This window comes from Loxodonta africana, chromosome 3, assembly GCF_030014295.1.
Source record: "Loxodonta africana isolate mLoxAfr1 chromosome 3, mLoxAfr1.hap2, whole genome shotgun sequence".
NCBI lineage: Eukaryota > Metazoa > Chordata > Mammalia > Proboscidea > Elephantidae > Loxodonta > Loxodonta africana.
In genome coordinates this window covers 30,089,141-30,105,339 of record NC_087344.1, presented here as the reverse complement: position 1 = coordinate 30,105,339, position 16,199 = coordinate 30,089,141, and the positions used below count along the sequence as shown (strand labels likewise).

The window sequence follows — 16,199 nt, the reverse complement described above, 5'->3', positions numbered from 1 at the left end:
TATTGAAGGTGCCTTTCCATTAGGTTACACAGGGAACCTCCGGTTTCCAAATATGACACAGAAAAACCAAAACAAACCCATCCAGGCCCCCGACACAGGAAGCCATGATTATGCTTGCAAGCCTTATCTCACACAAATATTTTTAAAAAGGGGCAAAAGTTTACAAAAGTAAAACGCCCAAGAAGCATCGCCTAATAGAAGGCTCAACCCACACAACTGCGAGGCTCCAACTCACGGCTGCAGAGCATCACGCATTTCAAAAAGGACCCACCTTGACGCTAAATGCATTAGAACCGTAATAAACCCTTACCTCTGAGTTCCAGAGGCAAAAAAAAAAAAAAGGCTGGCAAAACATTTATGCCAATACTAACAAAAAAAAAACAAAACAAAAAGGATACCATAAATTTATGCCAATACTAACAAAAAAAAAAACAAAAAGGATACCATAAAAGAAAGAAAGAGCCCGGACAATCTATAATTCCAGAGCAAGTCAGTGAATACCCCCGGTCACTGGGCGGCGCCTCTTGGCTACACAGGGAAACCCTTTCGTTTGCACAGACGCCAAGAAACCGGAAGCGGAAGTGCACATCGAGGCCCCAGCCTCGTTTGCTCGGCCGTCTGTGTCTGTAGCAGTTCGACCCGGTCAGGTATTACGTGCGGCCGGCCGGGCTAAGGGCGCTTCTCTTGCTCTCGTGCGCAACCCTGACTTCTTCTAGTCTGGCTGTGCCCGGGGCCTCCCGTCGCCGCCGCCGCTGCTGTCCTGCTACCCGGTCGCTTTCTTGTGGCTCCTGCTATCGCCGCCGCCGCTTTTCTGCAGCCGCCACTTTCCTGTCGTTGCTGCCGCAGCCGCTGCCGCCGCCTCTTTCCTGCCGCCGACTTCTCGGAGAGCCCGGCCCACCCTTTCTACCTGCAGCTGCTTTCTACCTGCCGTGGTCTGGAAGGTAGAAGTGGTGGGCTGGGCGTGGGGCTCTCGGTGCATTCACAGGTAAAATTGTGTAAATCCTCGTTAATCAACAGTGCGGTTCCCAGGCTAGCAGCGTCATCTACACCTGGGAGTTTGTGAGAAATGCAGATTCTCGGGCCTCATGGAACCCCAGGGTAATTAGCCTGAACCTGAACGCACTGCTCCCACCTCCTGCAGTCGGCCTCCAAAACTCAAAGACATCAGTTTTCGGCCTTCCTTATTCAGTGTCTAGCTTTCGCATGCGTTTGAGAGGGTTGAAGACATGGCTTGAGTCAGGCGCACATTAGTCCTCAAGGTGAGGTCTCTGCTTTTAACACTTTAAGCAGATCTTTTGCAGCCGATTTAGGACCATATTTATCCCAGTTTCAGGAGGAGAATATTTAGTAAGAGGCACATTTCGAGGAATTTGTAAGTCAGACATTTTTGGCATGATTGTATTAGAATATGGCCAATCATAGTTCAACAAAAGTAAAATGTGATGTAGCTGCTGATGTGTCTAAATTTCCCTTTTTTCACCCACTCTCGGTCCAAGAAGCTAAATTCTTTTTGTAATAGTGTCATTTCATGCTCTCTTTTGTGTGTGTGTTTGTGTGTGGAAAAATATGTATAGCAAAATCTTTTCCTGTTTGGAATATTTTTATATGTACAGTTCAATAACATTAATTACTTTCACCATGTTCTGCAACCATCACCACTATCAGTTTCCAAGGTTTTCCATCACCCTTAGCAGAGAAACTCAGCACCTCTGAAGCATTCATTTCTCCTTTCCCCTCTCATCCCCCTCTAGTAATCAGTAATAAACTTTGGTTGCTGTGCATTTGCCTATTTTAGACATTTCATCTAAGTGGGATCGTACGATATTTGTCTTTTTGTGTCTAACTTATTATACGTGCATTTATTTTTTATGTTTTTAATAACATTTTATTTTCAGTGAAAGTTTACACGGCAAAATAGGTTTCCATCTGACCATTTCTACATAAATTGTTCAGTGACACTGGAGTCATTCTTGTGTCTCCATTCTGCTTAGCATAGCATTTTCAAGGTTCATCTATGTGGCAGCATTTATGAGTACTTCATTTCTTTTTTATGACTAAATAGTAAGAGCCCTAGTGGCACGGTGGTTAAGCGCTCAACTGCTAACCAAAAGGTCAACGGTTCTAACCCACCAGGCCCTTAGCAGGGGAAAGATGTGGCAGTCTGCTTCTGTAGATTACAGCCTTGGAAACACTATGGGGCAGTTCTACCTACTGTAGGGTCCCTATCAGTCAGAATAAACTCAACGGCAACAGTTTGGTACAGTTGTGCTACATTTTGTTTATCTGTGCATCTGTTGATAGGCATTTGGATTCTTTCCACTTTGGGGCTGTTTTTCAGTGGTGTTGCAGGGAACATTGGTGTAAAAGTACCTGTTTGCATCTCTGCTCTCAAGCCTTTTGGGTATATACCTAGGAATGGAAATTTCCAGGTCATGGTAATTGTATATTTAACTTTTTGAAGAACCACCACACTGTTTTCCACGGAAGCTGTACCATTTTACAATCCCACCAACAATTTCTCTGCATTCTCCCTAACTCTTGTTTTCTGTTTTTCTGAGAGTAGCCATCCTGGTAGGGGTGAGGCGGTATCTTATTGTGGTTTTGATTTGCATTTCCCTGATGTCTAATGACACTGAGCACCCTTTCATGCGCTTATTGGCTATTTGTGTATCTTTGGCGAAATGTCTTTTTAAGTTTTGTGTCCATTTGTAAAATGATTTGTCTGTCTTTATGATGTTGAGTGGTAGGAGTTCTTTATCCTGGATATTAAACTCGTATCATATATGATTCCCAAATATTTTCTCTTGCTCTATAGTTTGTGTCTTTTTTTTTTAATTGTGCTTAAATTGTAATATGTTACAGCTCAAGTTAATTTCTCATATAAAAATTTATACACATATTCTGTGACATTAGTTGCCATCCCTACAATGTGACAGCACATTCCCACTTTCCACCCTGAGTTTCTTGTGTCCATTCGACCAGTTCCTGTCCCTGCCTGCCTCCTCATCCTCCCTCCGGATAAGAGCTGCCGGTTTTGTCTCGTGTATCTGGTTGAACTAAGAAGCACACTGTTGATGAGTATTATTTTTTGTCTTATAGTCAGTCTAATCTTTGTCTGAAGAGTGGGCTTCGGGAATGGTTTTAGTTCTGGGTTAACAGAACATCTGGGGGCCGTAGTTTCTGGGTTTTCTCCAGTATCTGTCAGACCATTAAGTCTGGGTTTTTTATAAGAATTTTAGTTCTGCTCCACTCTGCACTTTTCTACCGCTGGATCCATCTGGGACTCTTTGTTGTCTTCCCTATGAGGGGGTCACTGGTGGTAGCCAAGCACCATCTAGTTCTTCTGGTATCAGGCTGTTGGAATCTCTGGTTTGTGTGACCCTTTTGTCTTTTGGGCTAATGTTTTCATTGTGTGTTTGGTGTTCTTCATTCTCCTTTGCTCCAAGTGGATTGGAACCAATTGATGCATCTTAGATGGCCTCTTGCAAGCTTTTAAGACCCCAGATGCCACTCACCAAAGTGGGATGCAGAACATTATACATGTGTATGTTTTTGTTTTTTTAATAACATTGAATTTTCAGTGAAAATTTACACAGCAAAATAGGTCCCCATTTGACAATTTCTACATAAATTGTTCGGTGACACTGGATACATTCTTCACATTGTGTCTCCATTCTGGTTAGCATAGCATTTTCAAGGTTCATCTATGTAGCAGCATTTATGAGTACTTCACTTCTTTTATGACTAAATAAAATATCCATGAGGATGGTATGTTTTTCTACTTCTGTAGGTCTCTCTTGGTTTCTTGGAGTAGTGTCTTGTAATTTTCTTTGTATAGGTCTTTTACATCTCTGGTTAGGTTTATTCCTAAATGTTTTATCTTCTCGAGCGCTATTGTAAATGGTATTGATTTGGTGATTTCCTTTTCAAAGTTCTCATTGTTGGTATAGAGGAATCCAATGATTTTTGTATGTTTATCTTGTATCCTGATACTTTGTTGAAATCATCTGTTAGTTCCAGTAGTTTTCTTGTGGATTCTTTGAAGTTTTCTGTGTATAAGATTATATCATCTGCGAATATGGATATTTTACTTCTTCCTTACCAGTTTGGATGCCCTTTAATTCTTTTTCTTGCCTTATTGCTCTGGCTGAGACCTCCGGCACAATGTTGAATAAGAGTGGTGATAAAGGGCATCCTTGTCTGCTTCCCCTTCTCAAGAGGAATGCTTTCAGACTCTGGGATGATGTTGGCCGTTGGCTTTGTATAAATGGTCTTTATTATGTGGAGGAATTTCCTTTGTATCCTATTTTGCTGAGAGTTTTTATCATGAATGGGTGTTGGGCTTCTTGAAATGCCTTCTCTGCATCAATTGATAAGATCATGTGGTTCTTGTCTTTTATTTATGTGATGGATTACATTAATTGTTTTTCTTATGTTGAATCATCCTTGCATACCTGGTATGAATCCCACTTGGTTATGATGAATTATTTTTTGATATGTTCTTGAGTTCTGTTGGCTAGAATTTCTCTTGAGGATTTTTGTCTCCATGTTCATGAGAGATATTGGTACGTAATTTTCTTTTTTGTGGGGGGTGTCTTCATCTGGTTTTGGTATCAGGGTTATGCTGGATTCATAGAATGAGTTTGGTAGTATTCTGTCCTTTTCTATGCCCTGAAATATCTTTAGTAGTACTAGTGTTAACTCTTTTCTGAAAGTTTGGTAGAATTCTCTACTGAAGCTGTTAGAGCCAGGGCCTTTTTTTGTTGTCTTCATTTGGAGTTTATTACTTCTTCAATCTCTTCTTTTGTTATAGATTTATTTCATTTCTCTATATCGTTTTGTGTTAGTTTAGGTAGGTAGTGTGTTTCTAGGAATTTTTCCATTTCCTCTAAGTTTTCAAATTTGTTGGAGTACAATTTTTTATAGTATTTTGTTGTGATCCTTTTTATTTCAGTTGGGTCTGTTGTGATATTGCCCATCTCATTTACTATTTGGGTTTTTTGCTTTCTCCCCTGTTTTTCTTTTGTCAGTTTGGCCAGTGGTTCTATGAGTTGGAATCGACTTGACGGCAGTGGGTTTGGTTTTGGTTTTAGTGATTTTGTTGATGTTTTCAAAGAACCAGCTTTTGGTTTTCTTGATGCTTTCAGTTTTTTTTCTTTTGTCTATTTCATTTATTTCTACTCTAATCTTTATTTCTTTTCTTCTGGTGCCCGAGGGCTTCTTTTGCTGCTCCCTTTCTATTTTTCCAAGTTGCAGGGTTAATGTTTTGATTTTGGCCCTTTCTTTTTGGGTGTGTGCATTTATGGCTATAAATTGATCTCTGAGCACTGCTTTTGCTGTTTCCCAAAGGTTCTGGTAAGATATGTTTTCATTCTCATTTGTTTCTGTGAATTTCTTTATTCTGTCCTTGATTTCATCTATAGCCCAGTAGTTTTGGAGCAAAGTTTTGTTCAGTTTCCATGTATTAGATTTTTATTCCTTTTTCTGTTATTGATTTCTACTTTTATGAGTTTATGGTCAGAAAAGATGCTTTGTACTATTTTTATGTTTGTGTTCTGTTAAGACTTGCTTTTGGCTTAATATGTGTTCTCGTCCATAGAATGTTCTGTGTGCATTGGAAAAGAATGTATACTTGGCTGTTGTTGAGTGGAGTATTCTGTATACGTCTGTGAAGTCAAGCTGGCTGAATGTGACATTTAGATCTTCTGTGCCTTTACTGATTTTCTTTCTAGATGTTCTGTCCTTCACCAAAGTTCTGTGTTGATGCCTCCTACTATTATTGTGGAGCTGTCTATTTCTCTTTTCAATGCTGTTAGAGTTTTGTGTATTTTGGAGCCTTGTCATTGGGTGTGTGTATGTTTATTATGGTTATGTACTCTTGGTGTATTTACTCTTTAATCATTATATAGTGTCCTTCCTTATCATTTGTGTTGAATTTTACTTTAAAGTCTTTTTTGTCAGAGATTAATATTGCCACTCCTGCTCTTTTTTTGTTTTTTACTTGATATATATTTTTCCATCCTTTCAGTTTTAGTTTGTTTGTGTCTTCAAGTCTAGGATTTGTCTCTTGTAGGCAGCATATAGATGGATTATGTGTTTTTTTTTTAAATCCATTCTGCCACTTTTTGTTTCTCTATTTGGTACATTTAGTCCATTTATATCAATGTAATTGTTGATAGATATGAGCTTAGGGCTGTCATTTTGAAGTATTTTTGTGTATGTGTGTGGTTGACAGTTTCTTTGTTCCCCTTAGTTTTCTGTGCTGAGTTGGTTTTCTTTATGTATTTTCATTATTGCTGATTTCGCGTTTGCTATGTCATTACGCCTGCTAACCAAAAGGTTGGCATTTCGAATCCACCAGGCACTCCTTGGAAACTCTGTGGGGAAGTTCTGCTCTGTCCTGTAGGGTTTCTATGAGTCTGAATCAAGTCAGTGGCAGCAGGTTTTTTGGAAACCCTGGTGGCATAGTGGTTAAGAGCTATGGCTGCTAACCAAAGTTCGGCAGTTCGAATCCATCAGGCGCTCCTTGGAAACCCTGTAGGGCAGTTCTGCTCTGTCCTATAGGGTCTCTATGAGTCAGAGTTGACTTGACTGCAGTGGGTTTTTGGGTTTGGTGTCTCTATGTTGTTCTTGTTTTTTATTTTGATGGGTAGATTTGTTAGTTTCCTCTATGGTTACCTTAAAATTTACCTCTGTTTCTAAGCTTAAAGCAATCTTTTATTTCTTGGTATCACCTTAACTTGTCCATGTGAAAATTCAATGACTACACTATTTAGTCCCTCTTTTTTGTTCTAATTTTATCATAATTTACATAATAATGTCTCTGTTTCCCTATTTTCAGTCTTTTAGCTTTGAGGGTTTTTTTTTGTGACTTCCCTATCTGGGTTGATATCTGGTTTTTCTGTCCTGTGTCCTAGTCTTGGGTTGTTGCCTGATATTGTTGCTTCTCTAGCTGAAGGACTCCAATTTTGGTTTGGTTTTTATGAGTTCTCTTAACTTCTGTTTATCTGGGAATGCCGTAATTTCACCATCATATTTGAGAGGCAGTTTAGCTGGATATATAATTCTTGGATAGCAATTTATTCCTTCAAGTTTTATATATGTCCTCCCATTACCTTCTTGCCTGCATGGTTTCTGCTGAGTAATCAGAGCTTAGACTCACTGACTCTCCTTTGTAGGTGACTTTTCTTTTCTCCCTAGATGTTCTTAAAGTTGTCTTTATCTTTGGTTTTGGCTGGTTTGATTATAATGTCTTGGTGACTTTCTCTTGGAATCTACCCTGTTTGGGGTTCAATAAGCTTCTTAAATAGATATTTTCTCGTCTTTTACCATATCAGGGAAGTTTTCTGCCCGCAAATCTTCAGTAATTCTCTCTGTATATTCTGTTAACACCCTCGCCCCCCCTCTGTTCTGGTGCTCCAATCACTTGTACGTTTTCCCTTTAGATAGCATCCCATATAATTCTTAAACAGTCTTATTTTTTTAAATTCTTTTATTTGATTTTCCTCCAATAAATTGGTGTCTAGGGTTTTATCTTCAGTCTCACTAATTCTGACTTCCATTGCATTAATTTTGCTCCATGACCTTCTATTGAGTTTTCTAATTCTGAAATTTTATTTTAATTTTTTGAGTTTTTATTTACTATCCCCCTGTGGTTTCTAGCAACCTGTTAAATTTATGTTCTGTTCCTGTATTGCTTTCCTGAATTCCTCTATTGCTTTGTTTGTGTGTTTGTTGCCTTGGTCTGAGTTTTGCCTGCTTTCCTTCCTGACCTCTTGAAGAGCTCTGTATGTTAACCTTTTGAATTCTAACTCTGGTAATTCAAAGACCTTATCTTCCTCTGGAAGATTGCCTGGTTCTTTGTTTTGGTCCTTTGCTAAAACCATCTTGACCTGCTTCTTTATGTGATTTGATATGCACTGCTGCCTCTGAAAAAAAAAAAAAATGCCTCTGAGCCATCAATAAATTATTATTGTATGTTTATTTCCTGTGTCTTAGCTTTTTGTTTTGTTTTGATATGCCCAAGTAGGCTAGGCATGTGAGGTACTTTGGTTGTTGGGTTCTTTGAAGCTGTCACATCCTGTCATCAGGTGGTTAGAGCTGCTATTAGGGGTGTGAACCCAGGAGTCTGTTTACTTTTCTTGTACAGATTCAGCTGAGGTGTCCAGGTTGTTGGTTACCAAGCGTGTGGTGCACACTCTTACTTACAGTTCTAGATGGGCAGGGTTATATAGGGGTGACTGGAGCAGGTACAGGTATCTGGCTGCTGTAGGAGGCTGTGTGCTCAGCAAGGTAGGGGGCTGACGACAACTGCCTATGAGTGCCCGGGTGGAAGGCATGTTCCTGTCCCCTAGAGCATGTCGTTTGGTGAGTTTTGCAGCTGGACTTTGGGCACCCAATGTGGTTGGCTGTAAGGACTGGGAGACACCACTTATTCTCGGACCCCTGTTGTGGGTGGCTAGGTGGAATGTTTGAAACCACCAGTCCTCTGGCCCTGTGTGGGTGGATGAGGACCCTGTTTAATGGATAGAGCAGTATCAAATGTCACGAATCTGCAGCTTCCCCTTGGCTGCTGCATTTGAAAATAGGCGTCAGGTATATACCCTGTTGTTCTATGCTAATGAGGGCCATTCTGTTGAATGGGCTTACAAAGGTCTAGGCAGGCGTGAAGGGCCATTCGAAATCCATGGGCCCCTTATGTCAGTGCATAGACAGAGGGGCAGTGCTTGCCCTGGATTTCTGGGTTAGGGAGAGCAGTAATTTTTTAAAGCTGTGAGACTGAGTTCCTAAGATCCCAGCTTAGGGGACTTGGCCTGTTTTTTTGTTTTGTTTTGTTTTTTCCTGAAGCTGCAACGCTGGTTTGGGCAGGATAGCCCTTGTTTCCAGCCTAAGGGTCTTAGCACTTGTTGAATACTGTTGGAGTGGTGCCTGAGCAGAGGGAGGATAGTGGTGGGTGAGGAGAAGGTGGCACTTCTCCATCCCAAAGGGAGAGGGGTTAGTTTAAGCCCACATGATAGGTTAGATGCTTGCACTTTTGCAGATCCAGCGCTGCTTGCGCCTGGCTCTGGAGACTTGTGCAGACTCTCTGTCAGCCAGTCTCTCCCAAAATGGTGAAAGGCGTCCAGAGTGTTAACAGCTTTCCTCAACCCCTGTGCCGCAGCTGACCCAGCCAGCAGGATGCTAGCTAGGTAACTGAAGACTGACACTTATCTGCTTTGGAACTGTCTCTCCCTCCTCCTGCTGCTCAGTTCTACTACTCAACTTTGTCTTTAATGATTAGGACTCCTAGGTTGTCTTATATAATTGGTTACTTGTTTTTTTATGTCTTTGTTGTAAGAGGGACCACAGAAAGAGTCTGACTATTCTGCCATCTTGGCCCCTAGTTCTGTCTCTTCACTTTCTGATAAAGTCCTTTGATGCATAAAATTTTATTTTGATGTTGTCCAGTTTATCTTTGTTGTCTTTTGTTGCTCACGCTTTTGGTATCATATTTAAAAATCCATTGTTCAAAACTTGTGTGAGGAGAAAATAAATGTTCTCATTTTTTTTAATTGTGAAAATGTTGCATGTTTAAAATTTTTAAAAAAATGTGTAGGGGAAAATGATCATTAAATACCACTTGTAATGTCAAGATCTGTAGAAAAATATGGTGCCTTTTATTTTTACCTTTCCGTCCCTGTTGTTGTTTTTGTTGTTAGGTGCCATCGAGTTGGTTCCCACTCATAACTACCCTGTGTACAACAGAACAAAACACTGTCCAGTCCTGCACCATCTTCACAATCATTGTTACGCTTGAACCCATTGTTTTGGCCACTGTGTCAATCCATCTTTTTGAGGGTTTTCCTCTTTTTCTCTGACCTTTACTTTACCAAGTGTGGTGTCTTTCTCGAGGGAGTGGTCCCTCCTGATAACATATCCAAAGTATGTGAGACAGAGTCTTGCCTTCCTTGCTTCAAATGAGCATTCTGGCTGTGTTTTCTTCCTGGACAGATTTGTTCATTCTTCTGGCAGTCCATGATACATGCAATATTCTTCACTAGCACCATAATTCAAATAGGTCAATTCTTCTTTGATCTTCCTTACTCATTGTTCAGCTTTCACATGCGTATGAGGCAGTTGAAAACATCATGGCTTGGGTCAGGTTCACCTTAGTCTTTAAAGTGACATCTTTGCTTTTTAACACTTTAAAGTGATCTTTTGCAGCAGATTTGCCTGGTGCAACGCATTGTTTGATTTTTTGACTACTGCTTCTGTGACTGTGTTGATTATAAATCCAAGTAAAATGAAATCCTTGACAACTTCAGTCTTTTCTCCGTTTATCATGATGTTGCTGATTGGTCCACTTGTGAGGATTTTTGGTTTTTTTATGTTGAGGTGTAAGCCCTACTGAAGGCTGTGGTCTTTGATCTTCATCAGTAAGTGCTTCAAGTCCTCTACACTTTGAGCAAGCAAGTATGTGTCATCTGCGTATCACAGGTTGTTAATGAGTCTTCTTCCAATCCTGATACCCATTTCATGTAGTCCAGCTTCTCAGATTATTTGCTCAGCATACAGATTGAATAAGTATGGTGAAAGCATATAACCCTGATGCATACCTTTCCAGATTTTAAACCACGCAGTATCCAGAACAACTGTCTCTTGGTCTATGTACAGGTTCCTTATGCACAGAATTAAATGTTTGGGAATTGCCATTCTTTGCAATGTTATCCATAATATGTAATGAGCTACACAGTGGAATGCCTTTGCTTAGTCAATAAAACGGAGGTAAACATCTTTCTGGTGTTCTCTGCTTTCAGCCATGATCCATCTGTCATCAGCAATGATAGCCCTTGTTCCCCATGCTCTTCTGAATCCGGCTTGAATTTCTGGTAGTTCCCTGTTGATGTACTGCTGAAGTCACATTTGAATAATATTCAGCAGAATTTTACTTGTATGTGATATTAATGATATCGTTCGATAATTTCCATATTCTGCTGGGTCACCTTTCTTTGGAATGGGTACAGATATGGGTCTCTTCCAGTTAGTTGACCAGGTAGCTGTCTTCCAATTTTCTTGGCAAAGATGAGCAGGCACCTCCAGTGCTGCATCTGTTTGTTGTAACATCTCAATTGGTATTCCGTAAATTCCTGAAGCTTTGTTTTTTGCCAGTGCCTTCAGTGCAGCTTGTACCTCTTCCTTCAGTACCATCAGTTCTTGATTATATGCTACCTCCTGAAATTGTTGAATGTCAGCCAGTTCTTTTTGGTACAATGACTCTGTATTCCTTCCATCTGGGTGTCCTATTGGAGAAATTAATAAAAGGAAAGATAGTTCTTAAATGGGAGACACTGGTATAAAGATCATGCTAGAGAGAGAGAACATTTACGCTAAGAGCAAGAATTAGGAACAGGAATTAGGTGCGTGAATAAGCAGGTGGAAAGAAATGGCCCCAAGGCCAGAGACTGCTCCTTGGAGAAAACTTAATGATTTTCTGATTTATTGTTTAACCAGTTATTATACAGTTGAAAAAGAGTGTTGAGAAGTCCTCCCAGATGTCTAAAAATTTTGGAGACTGCTGGTCTTACGGCCTGAGAGCAAAGAAAAAAAGCAAAACTTGAGGGGCAAAAATAAGTGTTAACTGGAAAATGTCTAAGAAAAATACTGTTCGATCACAAATGTAATCTGGTAGTATCAGACTTTGTCTTAGCTCAGGAAAGGGAATAAGAATAATCAGCATCAGCCCAAAGCTGATTCCTGAGAGGTGGACATCAGATATGCCTCGTCTCTCCAACCTTTTACCAGTACTGACATCAGCTATTTCTTCCACAGTATTCTGTAGCTCTCTGCTGAGTTTGATAATTCCTTGCAGTGGCCACATGGAACTCATAGACCGTAATCATGGTTATGGGGTTTATTAGGGGAGTAACCGTTCACAATCCAGGATCAGGAATAACTTGAAGTTAACAGTATACAACTCAGAATACAGTTTGTCAATCAGGATAGCTTGCACACTGTTCTCCTGGTTCCCACTGTTGTACTGCTGCTGCTCCTGCCATACTGTCTCTAGTGGGGTCTTGAGGTCTTCGGTGTTACAGCTGTCTTCCTCCTGGGTCTAGGAGGGTCTCAGCACAGGGACTCTGGGTCCAAAGGACGTGCTCCACTCCTGGCTCTTCTTGATGGTAGCAAGGTTCCCCATAACCTCTGTTGACTTAACTCTTTTAAACCTAGCAAGATGCCAGAACTGACCATTCAGCTTGGTAGGCAACAGGCATCTTATATACATAGCTGCTGTCCAATCCTTGCAAGAGTTTTATGCACCTTATATGCATAGTCCGAGTTAGTCATTCTGTGGGAGTTACAAGACCATGGGTAGTAAGGTAAAAGCACTTTACTGCACTGTAACATATTATAATGCCATAAATGAGAAGGACATCATGCTTGGTAAAGGAGAAGGTCAGCGAAAAAAGAGAAGGCCCTCAATAAGATGGACTGACACAGTGATTGCAACAATGGGCTCAAGCATAACAATGATTGTAAGGATGGCACAGGACCAGGCAGTGTTTTGTTCTGTTGTACGTAGGGTTGCTGTGAGTCAGAATCAACTCGACAGCACCTAACAACACAACAGCAAAAGAGTTGAAAATTAAAAACACAAAACAAAGCATAACAGAAGGGCTTTAACTCCACGTCGTTAAAAGTCAGTGAAGCACGATGAGTTCATTGACCAAGCTTGAAAAATATGTTGTCCCTGAAAAGTCACCTATGTTTATATCAAATAATAGTGTGTGTTGATCTACGGAAACCCTGGTTGCGTAGTGGTTAAGTGTTATGGCTGCTAACCACGGCAGTTTGAATCCCCCAGGCGCTCCTTGGAAACTCTATGGGGCAGTTCTACTCTGTCCTATAGGGACGCTATCAGTCAGAATCCACTTGATGGCACTGGGTTTGGTTTTTTTTGGTTTGGTGTTGATCTACAAAGGGTCAGGTTACATAGGTGGACCCACAACCTCAGCCTTGGACTCCTAACTCCCTGGAGGAAATCAGGTTTACATTTTGCAACCTGGCCAGGCCTGGATGCTTCTTCTGCTCTGGTAGGAGTAAATTCCTCCATCTGTGATCTTGTTGCCCCAAGAAAGAGGCCTGTGAAGCCGCGTGAGGAGTGCAAGTGTCTGCTCTGGAAGGCCGGAGCCTGTTGTGTTTTATATGCAAATAATATCCTCAGGGTGGAGCATTTCCTTGAGGGAAGGAAGCCCTGCCAAGGGAAAGAGCTGAGGGCTAAAAACCTGGCACTGCCTCCTTTCTGAACTCTGTCTTCCTATCCTTCTTACATTTCAGATCTCGGGTTGGTGCGGGGAGAAGTAGTCCAGTCCAGGCACCTGTGGATCATCTTACACATTCTTGCAATCACAAGGATTTCAACTGCTTTGACAGGCTGTATGGACCAAACATTTATCTCCATGAGAACTGATGACTGGTGGCCCTGCTTCTATTTCCATCCTGCTTAACTGAAGTGGCTTTTTGGGTTTGGAGAGAACATTCACACAGAATTTCAGACGCAGGAGCAAGGAAATGGTGAGTACCACAGAGAACTGGGGTATTTTTATCATAAGAGGGTGAGGCTTGGTATGAATTTTTGGGGAATCAGCTGTGTGCTCTGGGCCCTGTTGTTCCTTGATGAGATAAAAAATGTGGCAGAGGAGGCCAAGTATCTGAGCCCTAAGAGGCATCCTAAGACCCTGCTCCACTGTCACTAAGCTCTTCCTCTACACATGCGTGGTTTTTCAAGTCCTGGATGCCTGGGGTCACCGTTTTCAATGTGACCCACAGAGCCCTGGGTCATCACCATCCCTACCATAGGCCTTGGTGCTCTGTGTTAGTGATAGAATCTCCTGACGGGAGCCCGAAGATGGAGCAGCTCTGGCTCAGGAGGCTGAGCCCCAGGCCCTCCAGAGCCATCCTTGTCCCATCACTGCAAACTGTTTTTGTGGCTTCCCCGATAACTGCAGCCTTTTCTGTGTACTTCTAAAACTATAGCTCCACCTCCCACACTGTGTGAGGGTGTAAAAAAGGATGCAAAAAGATACATGGGAAGGTTCTGACTCTATTTATGGGGTCCTGCATGGGGCTTGGTGCTCTAATGACATCACCGTAGGAATGACACTGGGGACAGTGAGTCCACCTTGGTCATGTATGGGGTATCCAGACTCATCCCTTTTTCCAGCAGGGAATGGTTTTGCCTTGAGGCTCTCAGATGTATGAGAAGCCTGATTCCCTAATGTACGTCCTTGTCCTCCCATGTATCTGTGCCTAGAGCTGGTATTAAATCCCTGTAATTTTCAACTGATCTCCACAGTCTTGAATTAGAATCTAAAATTAAAGTTTTCTTTTTTTTTTTAATGCTAGAAAATCTCAACATATAGTGGCTTAGTCATCTAGTGCTGCTAAAACAGAAATACCACAAGTGGATGGCTTCAACAAAGAGAAATTTAGTCTCTCACAGTCTGGTAGCCTACAAGTCCAAATTCAGGGCATCAGCTCCAGAGGAAGGCTTTCTGTCTCTCTCGAGGAAGGTCCTTATCATCTATCTTCCCCTGCACGAGGACCATCTCAGGCGAAGGGACCCCAGGTCCAGAGAATGGGCTTTGCTCCTGGTGCTGCTTTCTTGATGATATGAGGCCCCCCACTCTCTGCTCACTCCCCTTTTATCTCTTAAAAGATGAAAGGTGTTGCTCGCTACACCCCAGGGAATCTCCCTTTACATTGGATCAGGGATGTAACCTGGGTAAGGGTGTTACATCCCACCCTAATTCTCTCTAACACCTAATCTTGCCTCATAAACCACAGGCAGAGATTAGGATTTATAACACATAGGAAAATTACACCAGTCACAAAATGAAAGACAACCACACAATACTGGGAATCACGGCCTAACCAAGTTGACACACATTTTTGGGGGACACAATTCAATCCCTGACATACGGGATGGGTATATGTAAGTTCTTGGGTTTACATTTCTATTGGCATAGAATTTCTAGATTAGTGTATTTCTACTGAGAAATTTTCAGTTGAGTGGATATAAGATTTCTGAGACAATGCCTGTTTTAACTGATGTAAAAGTTACTCTAAAGCTTACTTAAATAATGAGAGGAATCTTCAAGACTGGTATGTAAGAAATCATGCTGGAATATCTAATGTGTTAAACAGTTCAGCCATTTTAGGAACTTTCTCCTAGCTGAGATAACCTGTATGTGCATAGGCTTTCATATTCCTGGTCATTAGAAATATAGCTCTAAGTTACATGTTTACGATTTGCATGAATACGTTAGGTGATTTAATAATAGGTACAGGCAACTAAATTTTAAATGGTTTTGTAATTACAAATGAGAATTCCTACTGGAAACAAATTTTTTTTTATTTGTATCATTTAAAAGTTTAATGTAGTTTACTTAAACTATGTTTTTACAGTAAATAATACCTTCAGAGTTCAAAATTCAATGTGAACTTAATAAGGTATACTTTATGAATACCTTCTCCTGCCTTTGTTCTTATCCAGCCCATTTCCTCTTCCACTAGCTACCTTTAGATAGCCAGCTTTATTACTTTCTGAAGTGTCTTGCCAGTGCTTATGTAAAAGCAAGGAAATATACATACCAAAAAAAACCTGTGCTGTCCAGTTGATTCCAACTCACAGCGACCCTATAGGACAGAGTAGAACTGCCCCATACAGTTTCCAAGGAGCACTTGGTGGATTCGAACTGCTGACCTTTTGGTTAGCAGCCATAGCCCTTAACCACTATGCCACCAGGGTTTAGAAATTCTTATTTCCCCTGCTTTGTTCTACACAAAGTAGCATGGATTTTACACTTACTCTTTAACAAATTATCCTGGAGATCTTCTCATAATAATGTTTTTTGCTGTTAGTTGCCTTCAAGTTGATTCCTACACATGGTGACCCCAAGTGCTCAGAGTAGAACTGCACTCCACAGGGTTTTCAAGGCTGTGACTTGGGAAGTAGATAGCCAAGCCCTACTTCCAAGGTAACTCGGGTTTATACTGCCAGCTGTGGTTAATAGTCCAGCCCTTAACCTTTTGGGCCAGCCACGGACGCCTTTGATGCAGTAACAATGTGTAACAAACAAAACCTCCAAACCGGTAGCAGTTGAGTCAGTTCCAAATCATGGCAACCTCATGTGTTACTGAGTAGAAGTGAGTTCCATAAG

At 41.2% G+C, this 16,199-nt stretch overlaps 1 protein-coding gene across 4 annotated transcripts in view; it reads left to right on the top strand.

The window, feature by feature from the left end:
- The first annotated feature begins 570 nt into the window (after nucleotides 1-570).
- The window catches only part of LOC100664096 (zinc finger protein OZF-like), a 39,646-nt gene continuing 24,017 nt past the window's right edge, over nucleotides 571-16,199 (top strand). The window contains exons 1-3 of one of the 4 annotated variants that reach the window (XM_023552300.2): nucleotides 617-647; nucleotides 1,018-1,259; nucleotides 13,315-13,551. In XM_023552300.2, the coding sequence (XP_023408068.2) occupies nucleotides 13,549-13,551 (3 nt within the window). In that variant the 5' untranslated portion in view covers nucleotides 617-647; nucleotides 1,018-1,259; nucleotides 13,315-13,548. The other 3 variants (XM_023552299.2, XM_023552301.2, XM_010593257.3) reach the window with 3 other exon arrangements.